At 43.0% G+C, this 26,204-nt stretch overlaps 1 protein-coding gene across 25 annotated transcripts in view; it reads right to left on the reverse strand.

Moving 5' to 3' along the window:
- Positions 1-26,204, reverse strand: part of sulf1 (sulfatase 1) — a 403,560-nt gene that overhangs the window by 26,880 nt on the left and 350,476 nt on the right. For all 25 annotated transcript variants that reach the window (XM_072571458.1, XM_072571453.1, XM_072571452.1 and 22 more), the window contains 4 exons: positions 6,879-7,089; positions 3,360-3,603; positions 2,446-2,542; positions 518-612 (listed from right to left, as the gene is read on the reverse strand). In XM_072571458.1, the coding sequence (XP_072427559.1) occupies positions 518-612; positions 2,446-2,542; positions 3,360-3,603; positions 6,879-7,089 (647 nt within the window). The remainder of the gene's footprint in view (positions 1-517; positions 613-2,445; positions 2,543-3,359; positions 3,604-6,878; positions 7,090-26,204) is intronic.

The raw sequence follows: 26,204 nt of genomic DNA on the forward strand, positions 1-26,204 counted from the left end.
AACGGGATCAATGTGGATTTCACCAGTTTCCTCATCTCCCCTCCCCCCACCTTATCTCAGATCCAACCCTCCAACTCGGCACTGTGCTCTTGAATTGTCCAACCTGTCCATCTTCCTTCCCACCTATTCGTTCCACCCTCTGCTCTAACCTATCACCATCACCCACCACCTCCCCCTACCAATCGCATTCCCAGCTACCTTCCACCCATTTATCTCTCAGTCCCCTTGGGCCTCCCACACATCCCTGATGAAGGCTCTCCTGCTGCTCAGATGCTGCCTGTCCTGCTGTGCTTTTCCAGCACCGCATCTTTTCACTCTGATCTCCAGCATCTGCAGTCCTCACTTTCTCCTTCATATGACTACAATACATCAAATTAAATCAAGGTTACATGCAGGGACAGAGTCCATGTGTTTCATGCATCTTGTTCTGCCTTGCACTCAAGACATAGAGGAAGGAAGAGGAGATTGCCTTTGAGATTAGGAGTGCCTATTCAGACCACACTCTCAAGAAACTGACCTCTTTTTGTTGCAGTCACATTCCTCCGGTTTCTTCCTTTTTAAGTGACCTCTCACCTCTCTCAGATTCTTTATTTTGTCTTGGAGAGCTTCAATCTACAATTGAGAGTAAAAAAAAATTACCCTCTTGTTTCAAAATCAGGAAAAAAAAATTCATTTTGTTAATGATGATGCAAATCAATTTCAGGGTGACACTATATTGGCGGATCTTGATGTTTTCACTTTAAGAATGACTTCCAAAAATACCTGGAGTTTTGTCCTCTCAGGATTTGCATCTCTGCTCCATCACACTAACCATGATGGGAGTGATTAAGGTTTATTTACCCAAAGTCTAGCAAGCTCCAGCCTATACTTCAATGTAGAACTAAGACAACCATCTCATAGAGTCATAGAAGTCTATAGCATGGAAACAGGTCCTTCAGCCCAACTCGCCCATGCAGCTCAGTTTTCATAATTTAAACTAGCCCCATTTGCCTGGGTTTGGTCCATATCCCTCCATACCTATCCTCTCCATGTACCTGTCTAAGTGTTATTAAAATGACAAAATTGTACTCGCTTCCACCACTATCTCTGGCAGCCCATTGCAGACACTCACCACCCTCTGTTCAATATCCACCTGGACAATACACTTTGTTAATGGGCATTCCATTCCTCGTGCAGGAAATTTTCCCATCCATTCCTGTCTTTCCACTGGGAATGGGGAATCAGTGGACAGAAATCTCAGGCTCGAATCAATGCAGCCCACTGTCATGGGAGATCTGGCGACCCTCTCAGACACTCCCATCATTAGCTGCTCAGTGGTGGCAAAACTTCCCTGGATCCATTCTGAGGCCAGAAGGGAAATGATGTAGAATTCCTGACCACTGCTAACAGGATGTCAGTTAGGCTCATTAATTGAATCAATGTCTGCAATTCAGTGTTTTCTCGTGGGGCATGTTGTGGATGTACAGGACATTGGTTAGGTCACTTTTGGAATACAGCATTCAATTTTGGTCTCCCTGCTATAGGAAAGACATTGTGAAACTTGAAAGGGTTCAGAAAAGATTTACAAGGATGTTGTTGGGGTTGGAGTGTTTGAGCTATACAGAGAGGCTGAATAGGCTGGGGCTGTTTTCTCTGGAGCATTGGAGGCTGAGGGGTGACCTTACAGAGGTTTATAAAATCATGAGGGGCATGGATAGGATAAATAGACAAGGGTCTTTTCCTGGCATAGGGTGCTCAAAACAAGAGGCCACAGTATAGGGTGCAAGTGGAAGGATTTAAAAGGGATTTAAGGGGCACCTTTTATACTCAAAGGTGGTGCACGTCAGGAACGAGCTGCCAGAGTAAATGGTGGAATCAAGTACAAATAAAAAGGATTGGAATAGGAAGGGTTTAGAGGGATATGGCCTAAATGCTGGTGAATGGAACTCATTTAGTTTGGGATATGTGGGCATCACAGATGTTTTGGATTGAAGGGTCTGTTCCATGCTGTACATCTCTATGATTCTGATTAAATGGAGGTTACATTGCTGCCCTGTTCCCTTTAAAGGCCCAACTCTGTGCCCGATTGGCAAAGGGGATCCCCCTTCCCTCTTCCCCCCTTCTTCTCATGTGACAGCCATCTCACAATTCCCATCCCACCATCATGCAGATTTGGCCTGGTTTCCCATGGTGACCCTTGTCTGCCATCACACCCTGAATCAGGCTCCACAGGAAGTGTCCAATACAGGTTTCCCAGCAAATCTTGGAGGGTACGTCTTGTGTAGCAGGGGTCATTTGAGGGGGGGCAAGACCTGATGGTGGATTCCATCAGGTGTCTCCCAAGGAAGTGACGGGGGTACATTCCAGTTCACCGAATGGTGGGCAAGAGCCCATTAGCCTGACAGAATCTGTGCCCTTGCCCGATGTCGATAATATTAGCTGACTGCCAATTTGAAAATATCTAACCTCTTTGTCTATGTAACTCTTGTGGTCCTTCCATGCTCTTGCTGACTGATACAGCTCTTTCTCACAATGCACTGTGTCATTGGCAAGAATGAAACACCTTCAAGAAAGAAATCAGTAAAGAAAACAGCACATTAATGATTTACACCAGAAAAAGACAGCTTTGTGGGTCAAAGCAAAGGTTTTTTTTAATATACTGGAGTAGAGTGGTGCTGGAAAAGCACAGCAGTCCAGGCATCATCCGAGGAGCAGGAAAATCTGACGTTTCGGGTAAAAGCCCTTCATCAGGAATAGAGGCAGAGTGCCTGCAGGGTGGAGAGGGTGCCTCCACCCTTCAGGCTCTCTGCCTGTATTTCTGATGAAGGGCTTTTGCCCGAAACGTCAGATTTTCCTGCTCCTCGGATGCTGCCTGAACTGCTGTGCTTTTCCAGCACCACTCTACTCCAGAATCTGGTTTCCAGCATCTGCAGTCATTGTTTTTACCTTTTTTTAATATACACAAAAGAACACAATCAAAACTTGTTATGGGTTCTTTCATAGAATCATTATAGCGTGTAAGCAGGCCATTCAGCCCATCAAGTTCCCACTGACCCTCTGAACTCTCCCCACCCAGACCTACCCCCTACACCCCTATAACCCTGCATTTCCCATGGCTAATCAACGTAACCTGCACATCTTTGGTCTGTGGGAGGAGACCGGAGCACCTGGAGGAAACCCACGCAGACACAGGGAGAATTTGCAAACTCCACACAGGCAGTCGTCCAATGGGGGAATTGAATTGGGGTTCCTGGTGCTGTGAGACAGCAGTACTAACCACTGTGTCAGCCGACTGGTACCACTTCAAGGTACCTCTGCACAGAAAAGCTAGACCTCTGAAGGCATGGGACCTAACGGTTCGGTGAGTAAGGCAGACTTACTTGTGTGTGACCTTGACTGAATCTAGCAGTGACTCATCAGCCTTCCTGCCGCCCTCAGCAATCACATCCTTGTTCTCGTCTCCCTCTTCAGCTGGGCCTTCCTCTCGGGGATAGGCTGCGCTCATATTTTTTGGCACCAGTGACTTGAGTTCTTTAATTTCCAGGTCAATGTCATAAATCTCACCTTCTAATTCGACTGAAACCGAGCGGATTGGCCGAGTGTGAATGAAGCGAGGTTTAAATTCTGTTTGGAAGGGAAAGTATATTTTAATACAGACGCCACTAATGGCACCGACTCAACTCAGCAGGGAATGTTGAAAACCAACAGCCCTTTTGAAAATATAGTGTTGTTATGACTGCCTTACTCTGGCATGGTTGCCTTCTGTTGCCAACTCAAATCGCTGGAGAGAAGTTAGTACTACAGAAATCAGATTTAAAAAATACCAAAAACAGGTCAAAGCAGAGCTACCACTTACAGAAACTTGCTGGTTTTTGTTGGTCGGGGAATCTGGGGCTTGGACATCTTTCCTTCTATCTTTCCCAGTTCTTCAGTCACTGACCGAAAGGCGAGGGAAGAGCTGGGAAAGATAAACAGAATAATGCCCAAGCCCCGGATTGAAAGGAAAGATGCCCGAGCCCAGGACTGACTGAAAGGATACAGGATTACATAGACTACAAATCTCTCCGAAGACATTGGCCCACTTACATCACATGGTGCTTTCTGATCTAACGGTTGTGGTGGAGATGAAATAAATTGGGACCTGGGGCTGAACTTCTACTCAGCAACCTTTGCCAGGAACTCAGAATATCTATCAGTACGGAGTGATATGAGTTTGGACACTGCCAGAGGAATTCGAGGGCTTGCTGAGATATTTGTATCATCGATAGTCACAGGTGAGGTGCTGGAAGACTGGAGGTTGGCGAACATGGTGCCACTGTTTAAGAATGGCGGTAAAGACAAGCCAGGGAACTATAGACTGGTGAGCCTGACCTCGGTGGTGGGCAAGTTGTTGGAGAGAATCCTGAGGGACAGGATGTACATGTATTTGGAAAGGCAAGGACTGATTCGTGATCTGGATTAGTGGTGCTGGTAGAGCACAGCAGTTCAGGCAGCATCCAAGGAGCTTCGGAATCGACTTTTCGGGCAAAAGCCCTTCATCAGGAATAAAAACATGGCTTTGTGCATGGGAAATCAAGTCTTACAAACTTGATTGAGTTTTTTGAAGAAGTAACAAAGAAGGTTGAGGAGGGCAGAGCAATAGATGTGATCTATATGGACTTCAGTAAGGCGTTTGACAAGGTTCCCCATGGGAGACTGATTAGCAAGGTTAAATCTCATGGAATACAGGGAGAACTAGCCACTTGGATACTGAACTGGCTCCATGTTGCGGCTGTACAGGACATTCGTTAGGCCACTGTTGGAATATTGCGTGCAATTCTGGTCTCCTTCCTATCGGAAAGATGTTGTGAAACTTGAAAGGGTTCAGAAAAGATTTACAAGGATGTTGCCAGGGTTGGAGGATTTGAGGTACAGGGAGAGACTGAACAGGCTGGGGCTGTTTTCCCTGGAGCGTCGGAGGCTGAGGGGTAACCTTATAGAGGTTTACAAACTTATGAGGGGCGCGGATAGGATAAATAGACAAAGTCTTTTCCCTGGGGTCGGGGAGTCCAGAACTAGAGGGCATAGGTTTAGGGTGGGAGGGGAAAGATATAAAAGAGACCTAAGGGGCAACTTTTTCACACAGAGGTTGGTAAATATATGGAATGAGCTGCCAGAGGAAGTGGTGGAGGCTGGTACAATTGCAACATTTAAGAGGTGTTTGGATGGGTATATGAATAGGAAGGGTTTGGAGGGATATGGGCCGGGTGCTGGCAGATGGGACTAGATTGGGTTGGGATATCTGGTCGGCATGGACAGGTTGGACTGAAGGGTCTGTTTCCATGCTGTACATCTGTATGTCTGGTCAGCAGCAGATGGACACTGCTCACAGAAGGCAGTGAAAGTAACTTTTTTAGTTTAATGAGTGACCGACATAAATGGCACTCTGCTCATTACATAATTTTATGAAGCACACAAGTTAACTATTTCCATTTGCTTTGCTGCAATTAAACAATTTAAGGAGTAATGTGACATTCCCATGATTTCCTGATTTTAAATAAATTGACCTTTGAGCTCATGCTCAAAATCATCCTTTTGTTCAACACGAGGTTGTATGGACTAACAGCACCGCAGTCCCTAGTCCAAGTAAGCTGGCCTCAGGTATGTCAACAGTAAACATGTTAACATGGAAATTGGGTAGGAAGAGGGTTTGAATCAATGATATTTCCCAATATTGATCATCCATTGAATGGCTTCAATATTGCTAATATATAATTGGAGAAAATTTCAGTGCGTCCAGAACTGGATGTCAGGTTAGCAGAGAGTGATAATAGCGAGTTTTGAGAAGTTTGTAGCTATATGAATAGGAAGGGTTTGGAGGGATATAGACCGGGTACTGGCAGGTGGGACCAGACTGGGTTGGGATATGTGGTCGGCATGGACGGGTTGGACCGAAGGGTCTGTTTCCATGCTGTACATCTCTATGACTCTATGACTGTGACTCAGGTTGAGGTTTTGGATGTAGGTTTGCTCGCTGAGCTATAAGGTTTGTTTTCAGGTGTTTCGTCACTCTACTTGGTAACGTCTTCAGTGGGCCTCAGGTGAAGCACTGCTTAAAATTCCTGCTTTCTATTTATATGTTTGGGTTTCTTTGGGTTGGTGATAAATAGAAAGCAGGAATTTTCAGCAGTGCTTCGCCTGAGGCCCACTGAAGATGTTACCAAGTAGAGTGACGAAACATCTGAAAATGAACCTTCCAGCTCAGCGAGCAAACCTACATCCAAAAGAGAGTGATAATTTGGCAACAAAAGCAGACATTGCTGGAGATATTCAGCATGTATGGCAGCAGAGAGAGCAGAGTCAATGTTTCAGTGATCCTAATTTAGCAACAGCAGAGGAGATGAGAGAGGTTGTGCTGAGGTTGAGCTGGCTGACATCACTGCACATGTACAGCTAGATTTAATCATCCTCTTGAGGGTCATGTCCAGGGTAAGCATAATGCTGTAAATATTGCAAACTTAATTTCTTTAAAACCTGTTTTCATGTGACTAAAATCCAAATAAAGGACAGGACAGGAAAATCTAACATCTGGTCAGTTGCTATTGCATTATCACTTTTTTTCACAAGGAAGGGCAAAATCAAGGCTCACCTTTTAAGCCAGAAAATAATATGGAGTCATGTTAACATTATTCAGAGCTAATATTAAATCTATATTTGTGTTTGTTGAATTCAATATTATGTGTGTGAAAAATGAGTTATCTGGTTTGTCTTCATCTTTCACATTCTGTTCGGTGGAATACTCATTTGGATCTGAAATTTAAATTGTACTCATGACATTGATTCACTAGATGGCACCAAAGCACCAGTTCCGAAGAGGTGTCAAACAGTTCATATAAGGTCATGGGATGTTCTCTACTCACTGTGAGTCGTGTGGATCCTGAGGAACTGTCTCTGGTTTCTTCTCTCAGATGGACTCATCCTGTAGCTACTCTCTGAGCATTCGCAATCCTTACTGCTGTAGGTCTGGGTGCGCAGGCTTTTACTTTTCTTGCTGCCAGCTGGCATTTTTGTTGTTCCTTTGCACTTGTGGAGTCGAAGCTTTCCTGAAGCATCTTCCACACATTGCCATTTCTGGTAAAAGACAGCAAGGGGTTAAAAATCCCATTAATCAAACAATCTCGCACTTTTTGATTTGATTTATTGTTGCCACATGTACCTAGATACAGTGAAATGTTTTGTTTGGCCTGCAGCACAGGCAGATCTTACCGTCCGAAATGCATCATGGTCATAGAACAGAGGGAGGGATACAATGTTACGGTTGCAGAGAAGGTGCACAAAGAGGGAGATCAACATTAAACTTAAAATTTGTGAGGTCCATTCAGAAGTTTAATAACAGCGGGGGAGAAGCTGTTCTTGAACCTGTTGGTGTGTGTGTTAATCTTGTATCTTCTGTCTGACGGAACAGGTTGAAAGAGATTACAACCAGGCTGGGAGGGCTCTTTGATGGTACTGATTGCTTTCCTGTGCAGCGAGAAGTATAGATGGAATCAGTGGATGGAAGGCTAGTTTGTGTGATTGACTAGACTGTGTTCACAACTTTCTGTCGTGTCTTGTGCTCTTGGACAGAGCAGTTGCCATATCAAGCTGTGATGTAACCACCTGATGAAGGAGCGTCGCTCCGAAAGCTAGTGTGCTTCCAATTAAACCTGTTGGACTATAACCTGGTGTTGTGTGACTTTTAACGTGATGCATCCAGATAGGATAGTTTCGATGGTGCATCTATAAAAATTGATACTACATATGTATTTCTATTTGAAATATAAGAAATAATTTCTATAATTCTTTTCAGGCTGTCTCAGCCTATTTTACAGCCAATTATGTTATTTCAATGTGTCGCTATTATTGTAACGTAGGAACTCAGATCAGGAAATTACACTGCACAAATACTTTCGTTATTCATTCATGGGCAGACGTGTGTCACTGGCTGGGTCACCACTTCTTGTCCATCTCTAATTGTTAAGAGGTGACCACATTACTGTGGGTCTGGAGTCACATGTCAATCAGACCAGGTAAGGATGACGTTATTGACCCAGGGTTTTTAAGATAATTGTTCGTGTTTACAGTTTCCATTTGGCTAGTTTTTTTTAAATTCCAAGTATTTTTTCGAAGTCAGTTCCTAGACTGAAGAGACCTTCTAAATCCCCTGTTTATTTAATCCAACAACACCATCCATGTGACCCCCCCAACTCTCTCACACACACACACACACACACACACACACACACACACAGACACACACACAGACACACACACAGACACACACACAGACACACACACACACACACACCAATTCAAATTTTGTTGTCTGCCGTGGTGAGATTTGAGCCCCATGTCTCCAAGATATTAGCCTTAGGTGCTGGATTACTTACTACGACACCAGCACCTCTCCACATCTATTAAAAGTTAAATTGGTTAACATTACTGATGAGCCATGTGTGTGTGTGTGTGTGTGAGTTGGGGGGGGGTTGCGTGGATGGTATTGTTGGATTAAATAAACAGGGGATTTAGAAGGTCTGACACAGTCTGACATGTTTGAGGTTCTCAGTGTAATTCCGATCTCAGGTATCAATACCATCCTCAGCTGTTCTGGTTTCAGGATGATTCCTCGGAGTGCAGTCCCACTGTAGCTAAACACTTAAGAAGGATTGTGATGTTTGAACTTTCAGCTTTATTTCTTTATTTTCTCCTTAAAACTAAGAAGGTCTGCAATGTGTAACTTTAAACCTTATTTTGTATGTTTCACGCTATACTATAATCGCTGTAATGCTTAACTTTGAACTTTGTCCTTTCTTTCTACTTTGTTGTTTGGATTCTGTGCCAAAGGATACTTGTACACATTGTGGCCTGGATTGTATTGGGGTAGCAGTGACAAAATGATGGGCATGAGCCACCTAGGCTTGGCCAGTTGGTGGATTCCGGATCTCTGGCCCTTCCTTGCAGCATTTCAGCTGACTTTGGCATTCCCATCCTTTAAGGGATGAGGTCCGTTCTCCAACAGCTGTCAGTTAATGGACACTATCCTTGGGAGTAGGTAGGACCGGGGGTCACCGAGTCAGTCAGGCAGGGGCCAATGAGTGTGTAGGAATGGGAGCAGTGGGTGGGGTGAGGAGCATGTTGGCACATGCACACCCATTGCCTTGATGAGAGGGCACTCCATGGACCACACAGTGATCAATTAGGAGGCAGCTATCATCAGCTATTCTTCCAATGCAGTGGATGGTCCATTGTTCAACTGCTATGTAAAATGCCTCTACTTAGACCATCCTCCCACTGGCAGAATGTGATGGTGACTGGAAAGTGATCTATTCTCTCTCACCAGTTCCTGACTCCTGCCTCCTTTCTCACTCTTGATTCCCATAAAAATTCAGCCCTTTGGAATGGACATGTTTGTCCATTGGAGATCAGAGCTGAAAAATGTGTTGCTGGAAAAGCGCAGCAGGTCAGGCAGCATCCAAGGAGCAGGAGAATCAACGTTTCGGGCATAAACCCTTCTTCAGGAGATCAGCTAAACCAAATGTGATGCTGAAGGCCATTTACTTCTAGATTCCTCCAACAAGACCTGGCCGTGTGACTACAATTCGGCAGTGACACATTCATATGTACCCTCCAAACAAACTGATGTGGGAAACCCAAGAGTAAGAGTGTCCATCCTTGATGTCATCAAAATAAACATATTTAAAATTTCGAGAGTGTGGTGCTGGAAAAGCATGGCAGGTCAGGCAACTTCCGAGGAGCAGGAGAATCGATATTTCCATTCTGAATGATCCCTGATAAAGGGCTTATGCCCCAAACATCGAATTCTCCTGCTCCTCAGATGCTGCCTGACCTGCTGTGCTCTTCCAGTACCACTCTCTCAACTCTAATCTCCAGTATCTGGAGTTCTCACTTTCTGCATATTTAAAAATTCACAAAGCACAACTTAATCATTGTATCAGCAATCTGTGGTTTTGGTTTTTAAAAAGTCAGATCCCTCTGCATCAGTGTTTGTTTATTCATTCGTGGGATATGGGCATTACTGGCTGGGCCTGCATCGGTTGCCCAATACAAATTGCGCTGAAGAAAGAGATGTTGAGCTACCTTCTTGAATTGCTACAGTCCTTCTAGTGTAGGTTGACCCAGAGTACTGAGAGGGTGGGAGCTCCAGATTTTAACTCGTAGACAATGAAGGTATGCTGTTTGACTTCAGATTGTTTTAAAGTTGCTGAGAGGTTGGCTCAAGATGGAGTCTCTTTATCTTAGCGAAGACTACTGTCGTTTCTGAGTGAAAGGGCTGCGTACTGACCCACAACTTCAAGATCCCAATCCTCATTTTTAACTAAACATGAAGGGGTGCCAATTGGCCAATTTAGGGCAAACGATTGCTGAGTGACTGCTCTAGACACAGTGTGGGGTTACAACCTTTAGACCCCATCATCAGGTTCCTGACTCAAAAACCAAATGCAGCACTTTATATTTGAAGCATAAAGAATGGTTTGCATTTACACAGCATCTGACACAATTTTAAGATGCTCAAAGTGCTTTGCAGCCGATGAGGTACAACGGGCTTTTAGACTTCAGCACTTCTGGCACCTCACGAGTTTTGAGAAGATTTGTAGCTCAGGTTGAGGTTCTGAATGGTCTTGACGAAACAAATTAGAGGAAACCCTCAAGACCATCAATAATACCCTCACTGGCATAAAGTTCACTAACGAGGAGGAAAGCAACAACAAACTGCCATTCCTAGATGTTGCAATAGAACGAACAGCCAATGGGGAACTTCAAACCAGCGTCTACAGGAAAACAACACACACGGACCAAATATTGAACGACAGAAGCAATCACCCAACACCCACAAACGAAGCTGCATCAGAACATTATTTCAACAAGTCACCACACATGGCAGCACAGAGGAACTACACAAAGCAGAGGAAAATCACCTATACAGCCTATTCAAAAAGAATGGGCCCCCAATGAACACAGTCCACCGATTTCTCAGCAACAAACCCAAACAAGCAGACAAAACACGTCCAGAAACCCTAGCCCCTCTCCCCTACATCAAAGATGTCTCGGACATGACTGCCAGACTACTCAGACCTATTGGCATCATGGTAGCCCACAAACCCACCAACACACTAAAACAGCAGCTCATGAACTTGAACGACCCTATACAGACAACAAGCAACACTAATGTCATTTACAAAATACCTTGTATGAACTGTAACCAACAAACAAGTAGAAAACTAGCCACCAGGATACATGAACATCAACTAGCCACAAAAAGACATGACCCACTCTCACTAGTATCCTTACATGTGGATGAGGAAGGACACCATTTCTACTGGGACAAATATATCCATCCTAGGACAAGCCAAACAGAGACATGCAGGAGAATTCCTCAAAGCATGGCATTCCAACCAGAACTCTATCAACAAACACATTGACATGGATCCCATTTACCACCCCCTGAGAAAAAGAACAGGAAATGACATCACCATAGGAAATGACATCACCACAGGAAACGACATCACCAACCCAAGGAAACCCAAACACATACGTAGAAAGCGGGCTACATCACCAGTGCTTAATCAGGAGGCTCACTGAAGATGTTACCTAGTATGGTGACGAAATGTCTGAAAACAAGCCTTCCAGATCAGCCAGCAAACCTACATCCACATCTAGCACTTTTCAGTATTCAGTGGCCCCCTCATAAAAAAAGTCAGAGACCTTGAATCTCCTCTCCTATTTTTCTAATCGACCTGTTCAGAGATGTCATCACACACCTCTAGAGCAGGTAGGACTTGAGCCAGGGTCTCCTGGACCAGGGTTAGGGACATTAATGCTACATTATCAGAACCACCTTAAATCTCATGAGTTTTTGCTTCACTTAATCTAATTTAGCCAATTTTGTTTGTAATTGATCTGTTCAGAGATGTTATCACACTCCTCTGGAACAGGTGGGACTTGAACCAGTGTCTTCCACTGAGCCACAAAACCTCCCCTTGAATTTCCTACCAAATGTTTCTTAATGGTTTGGCATAATTGCTCTTTATTGCTGTGACTTTATCGGTTTTCAGTCTGAATAGAACTTGTATTTCTCACATATTAGAGGTACTATCACTACTGAAATTCTTCTGCTCAATGAAGGCATGTTCGTCAGTCTTGCCTTGTACATTAGAAGTGAAGTAACAGCAAAAGTGTAAATAGAAGTGCGCACTCTGTGAAATGGGATGCTAATTCATGACGTTTCTGTAATAATGAGTTGATTTAAAATCACAGAGTTATCACAACACAAACGATGACCGTTTAAAATCATGGAATCATGCAATGCGGAAACAGACCCTTTGGTCCAACTCATTCGCGCTGAACAGATATCCTAATCTGAATTAGTACCATTTGCCAGCATTTGGCATGTATTCCTCTAAACCATCCCTATTCATATACCCACTCAGATGCCTTTTAAATTGTAACTGCACCTCTATAAATTCCTCTGGGAGCACGTTCCATACACGCACCACCTTCTACATGAAAAAACTACCCCTTAGGTCCCTTTTAAATCTTTCCCCTCTCACCTTAAACCTATGCCCTCTAGTTTTGGTTCCCCTACCCTGGGAAAAAGACCTTACCTATTTACCCTACCCATGCCTCTAATGATTTTATAAACCTCTATAATGTCACCCCTCAGCCTCTGACTCTCCAGGGAAAATAGCCCCAGCCCATTCAGCCTCTCCCCATTACTCAAACTCTCCAGTCCCAGCAACATTCTTGTAAGTCTTTGCTGCACCCTCTCAAGTTTAACAACATCCTTTTTATAGAAAGTCGACAGATTGTATGCAGTACTCGAAAAATGGCCTAAGCAATGTTATGTATAATTGCAACATGACTTCTCAACTCCTATACTCAATGTTCTGACCAATGCAAGCAAACTTGTCAAATACCCTCTTCACCACCCTGTCTACCAGCGACTCCATTTTCAAGAAACTATGCACCTGCATCCAGAGGTCTCTTTCCTCAGCAACATTTCCCAAGGACCTACTGTTAATTGTGTAAGTCCTGCCCTGATTTGACTTTCCAAAATGGAACACCTCACATTTGTCTAAATTAAATTCCATCTGTCATTCCTCAGCCCACTAGTCCATCTGATCAAGGTCTGTTGTAATCTGAGATAATCTTCTTCACCGTCCACCACACCAACTATTTTTGTTTCATCTGCAAAATTACTAACCAAACCTCCTATATTCACATCAAAATCATTTATATAGATGATGAAAAGCAATGGACCCAGCACCAATACTTGTGGCACACTATTGGTCACAAGCCTCCAGTCTGAAAGGCAACCCTCCACCACTACCTTTTGTCTCCTACATTCAAGCCAATTTTGTATTCAATTGGCCAGCTCCCCCTAGATGCCATGAGATCTAACCTTATTAACCAATCCACCATGTGGAACCTTGTCAAACACTTTGCTGACAATGTCTACTCCTCTGCCTTGAGCAATCTTCTTTGTCACCTCTTCAAAAAACTGAAGTCATGTTCGTGAGAGACACTTTCCCACACATAAAACTACGCTGACTATTCCTAATCAGTCTTTGCCTTTCCAAATACATGTAAATCCTGTCCCTCAAAATTACATCCAACAACTTACCCACCACTGGACATAAGGTTCATTTGCCAATAGTTCCCTGGGATTTCCTTACAGCCTTTCTTAAAATAATAGCATCATGTTAGCCAACCTCCAGTCTCCCAGCACCTCACAGTAGCTGTCAATGATACAAGTATCTCAGCAAGAGGCCCAGCAATCTTTTTACACAAAGTTCCGGGAAACACCTGATCAGGTCCCGGGGATTGGTCTACCTTTATGTGTTTTAAGACCTCCAACACCTCCTCTTCGGTAATATGAGCTCTTTCTTAAGCTCTCTATTTATTTCCTATTTGATGCATTGGGCTTGGTTTTGTGACGAAGTGTTCAGGTGGGTGAGACACCCGCCGTGCCAATGTAACTAACTGAGCGCACTGTGTGCCAATCAGCTCAATACAAGGTGGTGGGTGAGCGTGGGCAGGTTTCTCAGCCTATGTTAAGCCTTCCTACTGGTGTCCCAGTCACCAGATGCTGCTCACCAATCAGAGGCCGGCAGCTTCTATATCCTAAAGACTGCTGGTCAAGGCCTATACTACAGGGGCGGGCAGTGGCAGGGAGAAATCCTGCAGTGAGACCTTCATCCCTTAACTGACTTTTATCTTCTCGTCATAGGGTGGGGACAGGGATCCACAGAGGAAGTGATGTCAGAGAGGTCGGAGGTAAGGACAGACTTTGGCTTCCAGAGATCACCCCACCCAGTGCCTCACATTTTCCCCCGATCTGAGCTTCAGGTTGCACTAAGGATTGAGACAACTGGAAACACAGCATCCCCCACCCCCACTCAAACCCAGCTGCTGACTGCCCTGGTTTCACAGGCTGAGAGTTGAGCCATTTTCTGTGGCCGTCATGAAAGCAGCTAGTCAGGGAGGTGGCCACACATGGATCGCTTAAAAGCTTTAATTGAAGCAGGTCACGAAAATCTCTCATGGACTTCTCACCCAGCACTGAATTAATGAGGTGATGAGATGGGAGAAAGTTATCTCTTCAGGACTAACCTGCCCAATTATTTGCCCTTTTCACTACCTCCAGAGAGGCACAAATTCCATCCATTACAGCTGTGTTGACCTTTCTAAACAGAAAATAATGTACTGCCACTCTCCCACCCCCAAAGTCCTGCATATACGAAGGCACTATCTGAAAATGAAGAGAGTTCTCCTGGTGTCCTGACCACTATTTATCCTCCAAAGAAATATGATTTGGAGATGCCAGTGTTGGACTGGAGTATACAAGGTTAAAAATCACACAACCCCAGTTGAGAGTCCAATATGTTTAATTGGAAGCACACTAGCTTTCTGAGCACCACTGTTGAACTATAACCTAGTGTTGTGTGATTTTTAGCTCCAACCAAATAGATCAACTAGTTAATTATCTAACTACTGTTGTGAAACTCTGATGTGGATAAGTCAGCTGCTCTTTGGGCTATACAGAAGGTTGCCATAAAATCCATTTCCTGACTTGAAGGAACACTGTCTGTTTATTTAAAACAACTGGTTGACAAATGTTGAGGTTGAACTGCCATAGGATGCATGGACCTCAAGTAGAACTGAGGCAGCACAGGCTACAGTATCTGTCTTAACCCAGTGACTATTAGTGAACAATCCAAATAATGACTTACAATTCTGTATTTTATTGACTGGGTGACACTTTGGGGAATATTGAAGTTATGAAAGGTGCTATACAAAGATAATTATTTTTCTTCCTTCTAGGCTACTGTTTCCTGTTTCCAGATGGTTAGCACTGAGCTTCTCACTGTTGAAGTACTGAATTAAGTTACTGTTGTTTTGCATTTTTCAGCTTGGTATTATCATGGTTTCTTTGTCATTCTTAGGTTACATTATTAATGTGCTTATATTTGTGTTACTAAACCTTTTCTCTGCAGCTACTTTATTTGTAATGCTCATTCTTTATTCCATCTTCGATAAGTTTATGAATATATTTGGGGTATTTATCCCAAGCTTGTTGTTTGAAAGTACAGATGCGTTTTAAATACTTAGCATGTTGTACTTCTTTTACCTGAAATATGATAGAACTCTTTCCTTGTATTGATTTGCTTGGATTGTTCCCTCATTGCTTTGAAGTCCAGCCCTTTATAAATGTGAAGAAAAAATCCTTCCTATCTTTGGAATTTCAGAATTGCAGATCATATTGAATTGAATCCTTCTGTGTTTGGTGTCCCACAGTGTTTATTCTCTGTATGTTGTTGGGAATAATTCGTTAAAAGATAAGAATTGCTTCCCATGCTTCCCACTGGCACTGGGTGAAGGTGTAGCCATGCAGTACATTTTCCAAATCTGATTGTAACCACTGGGGAACATGACTTCATGTTGTCTCTCAATCAACTTTGAGACGGTTCTCTTCAATTTATACGTTAAGGCCTTATCTTTAATTCTGCGCTACTATTTGCCCGAACCTGGAAGAAAGATCCTTTCATGTTCCCTTTAATATCCTTTACTATGAATTACTCAATCACCGGACAGACAACTCCGCAAATACTCACACACCTGGCTATCCATATTTGTAAGTGATGACCAATTTATACATTTCGGCCTCATTTTCCATCCCACCAGTTGGTCCTGTCTATGAAATGCTTTTCAATGAGTTTCTCCAGAAGCAACTTCTAAATCCATGGCTTCCAGTGCCTGACAGGGCAAATGGCAGCAGATATATGAAAACATTACAATTGGCAAGTATCCATCTCAGTCATCCAACACCCTGACTTGAACAAATGTTGCTGCTTCTACATCATCACTGTGTAACAATCCTAGAGTACCCTACATAAAGACATTATGAGTCCCTTTAACATGTGGACTGCAGAGTTCTAAAAGAAGGCCCACCACTGCCTTCTCAGAGTCAACTCGGTATGTACAATAAATGCTGGCCTTGCTAACAATGACTTCATCCCAAGAATTAAGTTTTGAAAAAGTTAATACCTGGGCAGCACTGGTGTACTCAATAGAGAAACACAGTTATGTTTTTTTTAAATTGGTTTGATTCATTACTGTCATATTTTTGTTTAGTGGTAGTCCTGGAGCCTCTGAATGAGGAAGTTGAGAGTTCAAGCCCTACCCAACTGAGTGCCTGTAATATAGATTAACACTAAGTTGCAGTACTAAGGGGGAGCTTCAATGTCAGAGGTGCTATTTATTGGATTAAACGTTCAACTGGGGCATTTTGCTTGTTTAACATTGTTTAAACATTCCTGAAGAAGGGCTTATGCCCGAAACGTCGATTCTCCTGCTCCTTGGATGCTGCCTGACCTGCTGCACTTTTTCAGCTCTGATCTCCAGCATCTGCAGTCCTCACTTTCTCCTAGTTAAACATAAGACAGGAAAGCATGTTGCTTTCCTGAATGACTATTTCATTTGTTCCATTTGGAATCGTGCTTTGCAAACTCAAGTGTTTAATTAAACCTACAAAACTTTCTGGGAGGTGCTGAGGTTATGATTAAATCGATTTCCTGACTAGGAGGAACAAAGTGTGATAATGGCAGTCATGTAATATAACCAGTCTCCACTTGTTGAGTTTGAACTGCCAAAGGATGTGTAGCTCTCAAATAGAACTGACAATCAGCACAAGTTTACAGTACCTTTCCTCACTTTGTGACTACTGGCCATTTAAAGTGGCACCCTTTTCTGGTAGCTATTTAGCACTTTAGAAAGGGAATAGTCAACGATGACCACAGAATACTAGTTAAATGTTACTGATGGGATGGATAGAAGTGGAGGAATTTGTTTAGCCTCCTTAAGCATAACAATAGTTGGTGGGAAGCAAAAACATAAATTCTGAGGAAGGGTCACTGGACCTGAAACGTTAACTTTGATTTCTCTCCACAGGTGTTGCCAAACCTGCTGAGCTTTTCCAGGAATTTCTGTTTTCGTTTCTGATTTCCAGCATCCGCAGTTCTTTTAGTTTTTAAATAATGAGTGGGAAATCCTTTAACTTCTGTCACAGATAGCTATGTTTTTGTTTTATTTTTCTGGTCCCTATTTTTAAAGGTACTACAGCACTGAGGTGCTCAAAGCTGTGCCTAAAGAATCTGTGTGCTGGAATGATCAAATTTTAACCGCTGAGTGAGTTGTGTAGTGCGGCTTTAGAACAGATTATGGGTCTGACTGAGAATTGTAGAGGAGACTATCGAAATGGCAGCTTCGCTGGATTTCCTTTATGTTATAAACCACAAATCTACAAGGTGAGTAATTGTACATTTAAATACAATGTCATGCTCAGATCCACTAATTCATCACTGCATGTCTATTACAATCTAGAATGCTGCAGTGTGCAGGAAAGGAGTGCGGCAGTGGGGATTTACAGAGTAGAATCGGATTGGCTTGGAAACAGAGGTTTAAAATGAGTTAATGTGCCTACCTTCCCATTTCATGATAAGCTTTGCAAAGGCTCCCTCCTGGTCAATGGGAATATAGCTCAAAGTATCAGGGGGAAATTCTCCTGATCTTCCTGTAATTAACTTTAGCATCCGGCAAATCGTCTGGAACATGCTGTGACTTATGTTGAATGTGTTAAGAAGAGAAAAAGGTGTGTTCCAGTTATCTAAAAGCCTTTCCCTTTGGTGAGGAAGCAGCTGTCATGTTTCTGGGTTTGAAAGTGCTCTTGTCTGTCAGCATTTCAGCTCCGCTCTCAACTCATTCAACCCGGGAAGTTCCAGGTAAACTGTGCACACGGTTAAACTCGGAATTCTTGGCTGGAATTGCAGTTCATGACAATTTAACACCTTTAAATGTTAGACCCACCTATCCCGCAAGGGATTCTCATCTGTCAGCTTCTGACCATGTTAGCAGTTTCTGGTGTTTTATTTTGCTGCCTACACTGAAACCATTCACCTTGGCAGGTTACAAAAACCCCCAAAATATCTAACTTCAACACATGTCCAGAAAACTATTGCTGGATTTATTTTAACTGTGAACAGAATACTTAACTAGAATCATACCTTGTTATGCTTAAGGAGGCTAAATAAATTCCTCCACTTCTATGGTGATGGTGTAGTTGTAATATCACTGGATTAGTAATCTAGAGTATCTATTACTGTGGCGGCAAAGTTTAAATTCCACAATGGCAGATGGTAGAATTTAAATTCCATAAAAATTAATGAAAAGCTACACTAATGACAACAATGTAACCATTGTTGACTGACATATCTGACTCATTCATTAATGTGTTTTAGGGAAGAAATTGCCCATCCTTATTTGGTCTGCTCTCCATGGGACTCCAGACCTACAACAATGTGGTACACTCTTCACTGTCCTCTTAAAGGGCCCCATCACACCACTTGGTTCAAAGCCAATTAGAGATGGAGAAGAAATGTCCTAACCAGCAGAGTTAAAAATCACACAACACCAGGTTATACTCCAACAGGTTTATTTGGAAGTACTAGCTTTCGAAGCGCTGCTCCTTTAGCAGGACAGCCACCCAATGAAGAAGCAGCGCTCCAAAAGCTAGTGCTTTCAAATAAACCTGCTGGACTATAACGTGGTGATGTGGGATTTTTAACTTTGTACACCCCAGTACAACTCCAGCACCTCCAAAACATGACTAATGTACCTCTCACTATGGACAATTTAGCATGGCCATTTCACCTGACTAGCACATCGTTGGATTTGGGATGGCATGGTGGCTCAGTGGTTAGCACTGCTGCCTCAGAGCACCAGGGACTCTGGTTCAATTCCCACCTCGGGCGACTGACTGTGTGGTGTTTGCACGTTCTCCTTGTGTCTGTGTGGGTTTTCTCTGGGTGCTCTGGTTTCCTCCCACAATCCAAACATGTGTAGGTCAGGTGGATTGGCCATGCTAAATTGCCCATAGAGTGAGGTACATTTGTCAGGGATAAATATAATGTAGGGAAATGAGTCTGGGTGGGTTACTCTTCAGAGGGGCAACGTGGACTGGTTGGGCCGATAGGCCTGTTTCCATACTGTAGAGAATCTAATCTAACCAGCAATGCTGACGTACATGAACAAATAATGTACAAAGACTTTTTCTGATTTGTACTAACTTATTAAATGTTGCTATACAATAAAACGCAATACTTTTAAATAATTAGTTTTTGTGCCTTAACTTGTCTTTTTAAGGTCAAAGAACAAAACCCTTTTCATTTCTCTTAAATTCAGTCCATTTACTGCAACATAAGGAAATATGTATAATTCTACTCCACTTGCTTTGTGTTAAAAAAAAGACACTGTTTTCCTGTGTGTACAGGACTTGCATGTTATACACACAGGTGCAAAAATCCAGCTTGACGTTAAATGTTCTTGACTCCAGCAAGGTGGCAAAAATATGGCAGGGTGAGCTTTCCATTGTCGTTTAACCTTTCAATGCTCCATTGCAAAACCTGAGGGTGGAATTCTCTAAACACTCAGGAAGGTAGGAGCAGGGTATTGATACAAGCCTGCTTTACTGCTGAACGCTTGGAGCAGAGTCCGGCTATTCCAGAGGAATCCCCAGATCAGGCCGAAGAAAAACAGTCTTTATTTCATGAGCTGACATTGAAAACCTGCCCTCACACTGCCCCACCTCTATCCCTCAATAACAATCCTTCCAGAATTGATTGTCAGTTGCCTTTTCAAATGCCAGCACCACTAAATAGCCCATGGGAATATGACATGTATGAACCAGAGATGGGCATTGAGTCCCTCAAAGCTTTTCCACCACTGAATCATGGCTGACCTGAACCTTAAATCCATTTACTTACCTTTCCTCCAAATACTTTGATACTGAACTGACAAAAAAAAACCTCTCAGTCTTGGAAATACTAGAATACCCAGCATTCACAGCTTTCTAAGGGAGTAAGTTCAGCACAACTGCCTGTTTGTGAAAAACTCTCAGATTTTGGCTTATCTTAAATTGTAAGGTTACATTGCCCTTACTCTGGATTCTTGCACCATGGTTAATCGTTTCTCAACCGAGTCAAATCCATTCATGTTCTAAACAATTGGCTTCTCCCTCAATCCTCTAAGCTCGAAGAAGCACAAGTTTCAGGCTTTGCTCAGGGCCAGCTCAGAAACACGGAGCTGAATTGCCATTCTGACATCTCTCTCAGAATGCAAAACAGTCGTGGAAAGGCAAACGAATGCCCCTTTCCACCTCTTCACAACAGTCAGCTAAACATAACGGCCCTGATAGCTGCTGTCAAACAGTAAATACATGAGGTTAAGATGCTGAGTGCGCAAGGTGCCATCTCGGTTGAGATAAGCTGGCAGATAGGTAAGGGCAATATGCCAGGTCAGTAGGGGGCCAACTGGGAAAGTCATGGGGTGCCAGGATGCAAGGTGGTGAGCGGCCCAGGTAAGTGATGCAGTAATTGGGGATAGATCGGGGTGTATGGGAGAAATCAGGTCCAGAATGAAGCAGGGAGGGTGAGTGTTTGGGACTGGTGGGTGTTGGGAAGAGGCATTTATGGGTTGGTCATGTTTGGTCCATTCAAGCAGTAGGTATTTGAGGTTAAATCAGGTCTGGCTGTTTTTTCCTGAATAATTCTTTTACTTAATTTCATTGAAACCCTCCGAATTATCCAATTAAAATGGAGACTTTTGGTAGGTTCCAAGCAGAGAGAAATTAAATTTCTGAAGCAATAGCTTCAGACTCTGATATAATGGGGATTCCTCCGGGAATCCGTGTGCATCTCCCAGCTATGCTGCAATAACGACTGCCTGGCCATCAGAAAATCCAGACCTGCTGTTTACCTTCCTCCAAGACTAATACATCCTTGCAGTAGTCAGTGCCCAAATTGTATGCAAACCTTCACATGAGGTAAGTCTAAATTCCTCTGAAGCATACCTTTCTTCACTTTGTATTCGAGCCCAAGTTGAGATATAGGTTAATAGTTGCTCAGGCAGCATCCGAAGAGCAGGAGAGTCGATATTTGGAGTATAAGTCCTTCATCAAGATCAGCTCTTCTTCATTCCTGATGAAGAGCTTATGCCCGAAACGTTGACTCTCCTGCTCCTCGGATATTGCCTGACTGGTTGTGCTTTTCCAGTGCCACTCTTTTTGACTCTGATCTCCAACATCTGCAGTCCTCACTTTCTCTCGTGTAGGTTAATATTCCATTCATCTATTTAATTTGCGTTGGCTCTTTGCAATTTGTATGTCTTGACTCCCAAATTCGTCTGCTCACTTAACAAATGGTCAGATTTATTGGTTGGGGATCCAAAGTTGATGTTTTCATATTTTCTCTCAGTAACATCCATCTGCAGTTGTTTTGATCACTCACTTAATCTGTGTGTAACACTCTGGAACTTCCTGTTCCTAACCATACAAAGTACTCTGCTTCTCGATGTACTGTCATGCCGAAATTTAGATACACTATTTCTTATTCACTCATATTTATATTGTAAAGGCCCAGTTAAGAATTCAATTCTGGTCTTGCTGCTATTGAAAAGATGTTGTGAAACTTGAAAGGGCTCAGAAAAGATTTACAAGGATGTTGCTAGGGTTGGAGAGTTTGAGCTACAGGGAGAGGCTGAATAGGCTGGGGCTGTTTTCCCTGGAGCGTCAGAGGCTGAGGGTGACCTGATAGAGGTTTATACAATCTTGAGGGGCATGGATAGCGTAAATAGACAAGGTCTTTTCCCCAGTGTGGGAGAGGTTTAAGGTGAGAGGGGAAAGATTTAAAAGGGACCTAAGGGGAAACTTTTTCATGCAGAGGGTGGTACATCTGTGGAATGAGTTGCCAGAGGAAGTGCTGGAGGCTAGTACAATTGCAACATTTAAAAGGCATCTGTACAGGTATATGAATAGGAAGGATTTAGCGGGATATGGGCAAAATGCTGGCAAATTGGACTAGATTAATTTAGGATATTTGGTTGGCTTGGACGTGTTGAACTGAAGGGTCTGTTTCTGTGCTGTATAAATCTATGTCTCTACGTCTGAGGAACACTACTTGTCACAAACAGCTTAAAAGATAATTTATTCCACTTATTTCTAATTTGTCTCTTGTGGTTATTTAAATATCAACAACAAGGCTATTTTCCCTCTTGCTCCATTTGGTTGCCTAATACTTCATGTCTCGGTTTGTATATCTAACTCTGTGATTCTGATCTGCCTCTTTCTATTCTACTGACTCTCATGGTCTGACATCATTTGTACATTTGACCATTTGCCATGGAGTTTCTGAATCTAAGTTACTTTCATAAATTGGAAGTGGTATGGTTTAAAACCAATATCTCAATACCTCCCCAATTCTGGCATCATCCCTAGAATGAGTGCTCCCTTTAATATTCTATTATCCTAAAACCATAGTTTTTACTACATCATTAAACAAACTTCCTGAAAAAAAGCTCCAGCTTTGCATATTTGCATAATACTTACAGGGTCATTATCATCTTAATGGGCAGTATGCAGGTTGGTTCAATTCCTGAAACCAGTTTCTGAGCATTCCTCTGTAATAGTGTTGGTGTTGGCTCCAGGGAGAATTTTATACTGCGACAGATGTAACCATGTGCAGAATTGTGATCTTTAGCAAAGGGCCTTTCATTTTAACGCTTTTTGTGACTGGAAAGCTTATAGCAGCTGATGTAATTAGAACCGATTCGAGAGATTAGATTAGTTAGGGAGAGGTTAGGTTAGGGAGAGATTAGATTGGTTTCATGAAACATCAATCTCATCAATACTCTCTTTCCACCTTTTTGCTAAAGATTGGTCAGTACCATTTTTTAGGTGTGCTGATTGCAAGTCAAGAGCGGGAAGAAGGAGGGCGTTCAAGCTCCTGGGTTTGGCAGTGGGCAGTTTCCAGGGCAATAACTTTTTTTATTCATTCACAGGATGTGGGTGACACTGGCTAGGCCACGGCTAATTTCCCAAGGGGCAATTTAGAGTCCGCTGTGCACCTGGACTCACACATAGGCCAGCTGTTACTTTCCTGGAGGTTAAAAATCCCACAACACCAGGTTATAGTCCAACAGGTTTATTTGGAAGCACTAACCTTCGGAGCACTGCTCCTTCATCAGGTGGTTGTGGAGTATAAGACTGTAAGACACAGAATTTATTGCAAAAGTTTACAGTGTGATGAAATTGAAATTATATATTGAAAAAGAACTGGATTATTTGTCAAGTCTCTCATATTTTAGAAGGAACACGTTGGTTCAGTTCTTTCATATGTAAGTCGCAGAACTTTTTCAAAGTTACACTCTCAAGTGAACTTTAACAATTGGTGTCATGTTGGCCCAGATAATGCATTTAAGGTGAGAGGTGCCCTGTGTGAGACTGTCTCTGCCATAACGGTCAGACTGATTCTAATTTTAAAAATGGATTTACAGAATCTTACATGGATTCATGCAGTTTTTGAGCAAAATAAAATGTAATTCTGCAAGTACAAATTCACCCCATAAATTTCCACACTGTAAGTAATCTAATCTAATCTAAAAAAAACCTTATATGTATGCGTGTGTGTGCATGTGGATGTGTGTGTGTGGAGGTAGGTGGTTATGAGTGTCTGTGAGAGAGTGTGTGTATGTGTGTGAGTGTGAGTGTAAAGGGGTATAAGTCTGTGAGAGGCTGCGTGTGTGGGAGTGTATGTGTGAGCGTCTGAGAGAGGGTCTGCATGAGTGCATGTGTCAGTAGGAGTGTGTGTGTGTCTGTAGGTGTATGTGCGTGTGTGTGTGTCTATCTGTCTGCCTGTGAGTGTGCATCTGTCTGGGTGTGTCTTATATTCCACAACCACCTGATGAAGTAGCAGTGCTCCAAAATCTAGTGCTTTCAAATAAACCTGTTGGATTGTAACCTGGTGTTGTGTGATTTTTTTAACTTTGTACACCCCAGTCCAACACTGGCACCTCCAAATCATGACTTTCTCTAAGGACATTGAACCAAATACAATGACAAAGTAATGAGTCAAGAGCAGGGAAGGCCAAGGTGAAGGAGAACATGAGGTGGGTGGGGGAGGAGAAGCTTTAAGTGAGTTAATTTGGCAACAAAGTGTTGTCTATTGAGGCGGATCACTACCCTTGCTGACCAAAATCAGACAACTCATGGCACAAACTGGGCAGCAATGAGAGATAACGGCTGCAACGTCCAATAGTTGTATTCTATTAATTCACAGGATATGAGCATCACCAGCTGAACCAGTATTTCTTACTGATCCTTAATTGCCCAGAGGGCAGTTAAGAGAAACCCACGTTGCTGTAGGTCTGGAGTCACATTTTGGCCAGACCACGTAAGGACGGCAAATCTCCTTCCCTAAAGGACATTAGTGAACCAGATCATTATGACAACAGGGTCTGTTAGGAGAATGAGCTACAAAGGGCCTTGGAGAAGAGAATATTCTGTGAGATTTTAACTAGGATCAAACAGTCTCCCACTGAAAACCCCAGTGCGCGTGTGGAGAGACTTCATGGTTGATATTGAAAGATTTGGTCGAAAGATGGAGGGTAGCAGGATAACAGTATACAATGTGACCTCATGAACCTCCTTCTGAAAGGCTCTCGCCATCATTCTGTAACCATTGGGTATTTTTCACAATGAAACATTGGACTGGGATGAGTTGATCTATTGTGGTAATGTGACCCGTGGACAAGACCGTAAAGACCTTACTCTTGAACACCTAAGAAAGCTAAGGTAGATCATAAGACCATAGGAAATAGGAATAGGAACAGACTCTTTGACTGCTCAAGCCTGTGCTGCCATTTAGTTGGATCATAGACTTCTTTCAGCACAACCAACCCATTTTCTCCTACTTATGGTCTCCATATCAGCTTTACTTTCTCCCTAGATTACCATCCATCCATCCCTTTGTCTCCCTAACTGTTGTTCTTTCACTTTGGACTCCATTTCAGTCTATCCACTTACTCCTTTCCTTGCATTCCCCCATGTATTCAGTCTATATACTACCTTTTCCTAGCTACTACCTGTTCTTAATAGGAATCACCGGTCTTGCAATGTTAACTCTATTTTTCCCTCTCCATGGATGCTGCCAGATCTGCTGGGTTTCTCCGGTAATTTCTGTTTTTGTTTCAGATCTTTAACATCTGCAATTCTTTGTTTTACCAAAGTTGTTCAATGTGAGCGCAAGTTCCGTTAGGTGGACGCTGACAATTTGGCCTCATTGTAGGAAGGGGCAAAGACGTTTCAGACATTCAGGTGGGAAATGGAAGCAGAGGGTTTGTCCATGGTGGAAAGAAGACAGCTAGGTCCAAGAAACTGCAAAATTACTGGAGCATGTTCGAAGAACTGTGGATGTAAGAGGGGGAAAGAAACTGAACAAGGGGAATAAACAAAACACAGTTGAAGTAGGACGAAATCAGTTCAGTGGGGAACAAACACGCTGAAAAAATGGGTCCAGCAGGACAGCATTGTCGGTGGATCTTGGGAAGGAATTTAAGGCTATCTGGCGATGAGGTTGGGTGCCATGGAGAGATGATCTCCAGGGAGGATGAGATCTGTAGCAATCTTGGGAACAATGGTTTGATGTTTTAGTGGTGAGGTCAAGGTCCAGGAATGAGTTAAGAGGAGTTGTCAGTGAAATGGCATTCAGCCTTTGTTTGGAGAGGTCCATACCCTAGACAGTAACAGCAAATCCATTTCAGCAAGGACAGCTGCTTCCTCCTCACATTAACATACTTTT

This window comes from Chiloscyllium punctatum, chromosome 5 (assembly GCF_047496795.1).
Source record: "Chiloscyllium punctatum isolate Juve2018m chromosome 5, sChiPun1.3, whole genome shotgun sequence".
NCBI lineage: Eukaryota > Metazoa > Chordata > Chondrichthyes > Orectolobiformes > Hemiscylliidae > Chiloscyllium > Chiloscyllium punctatum.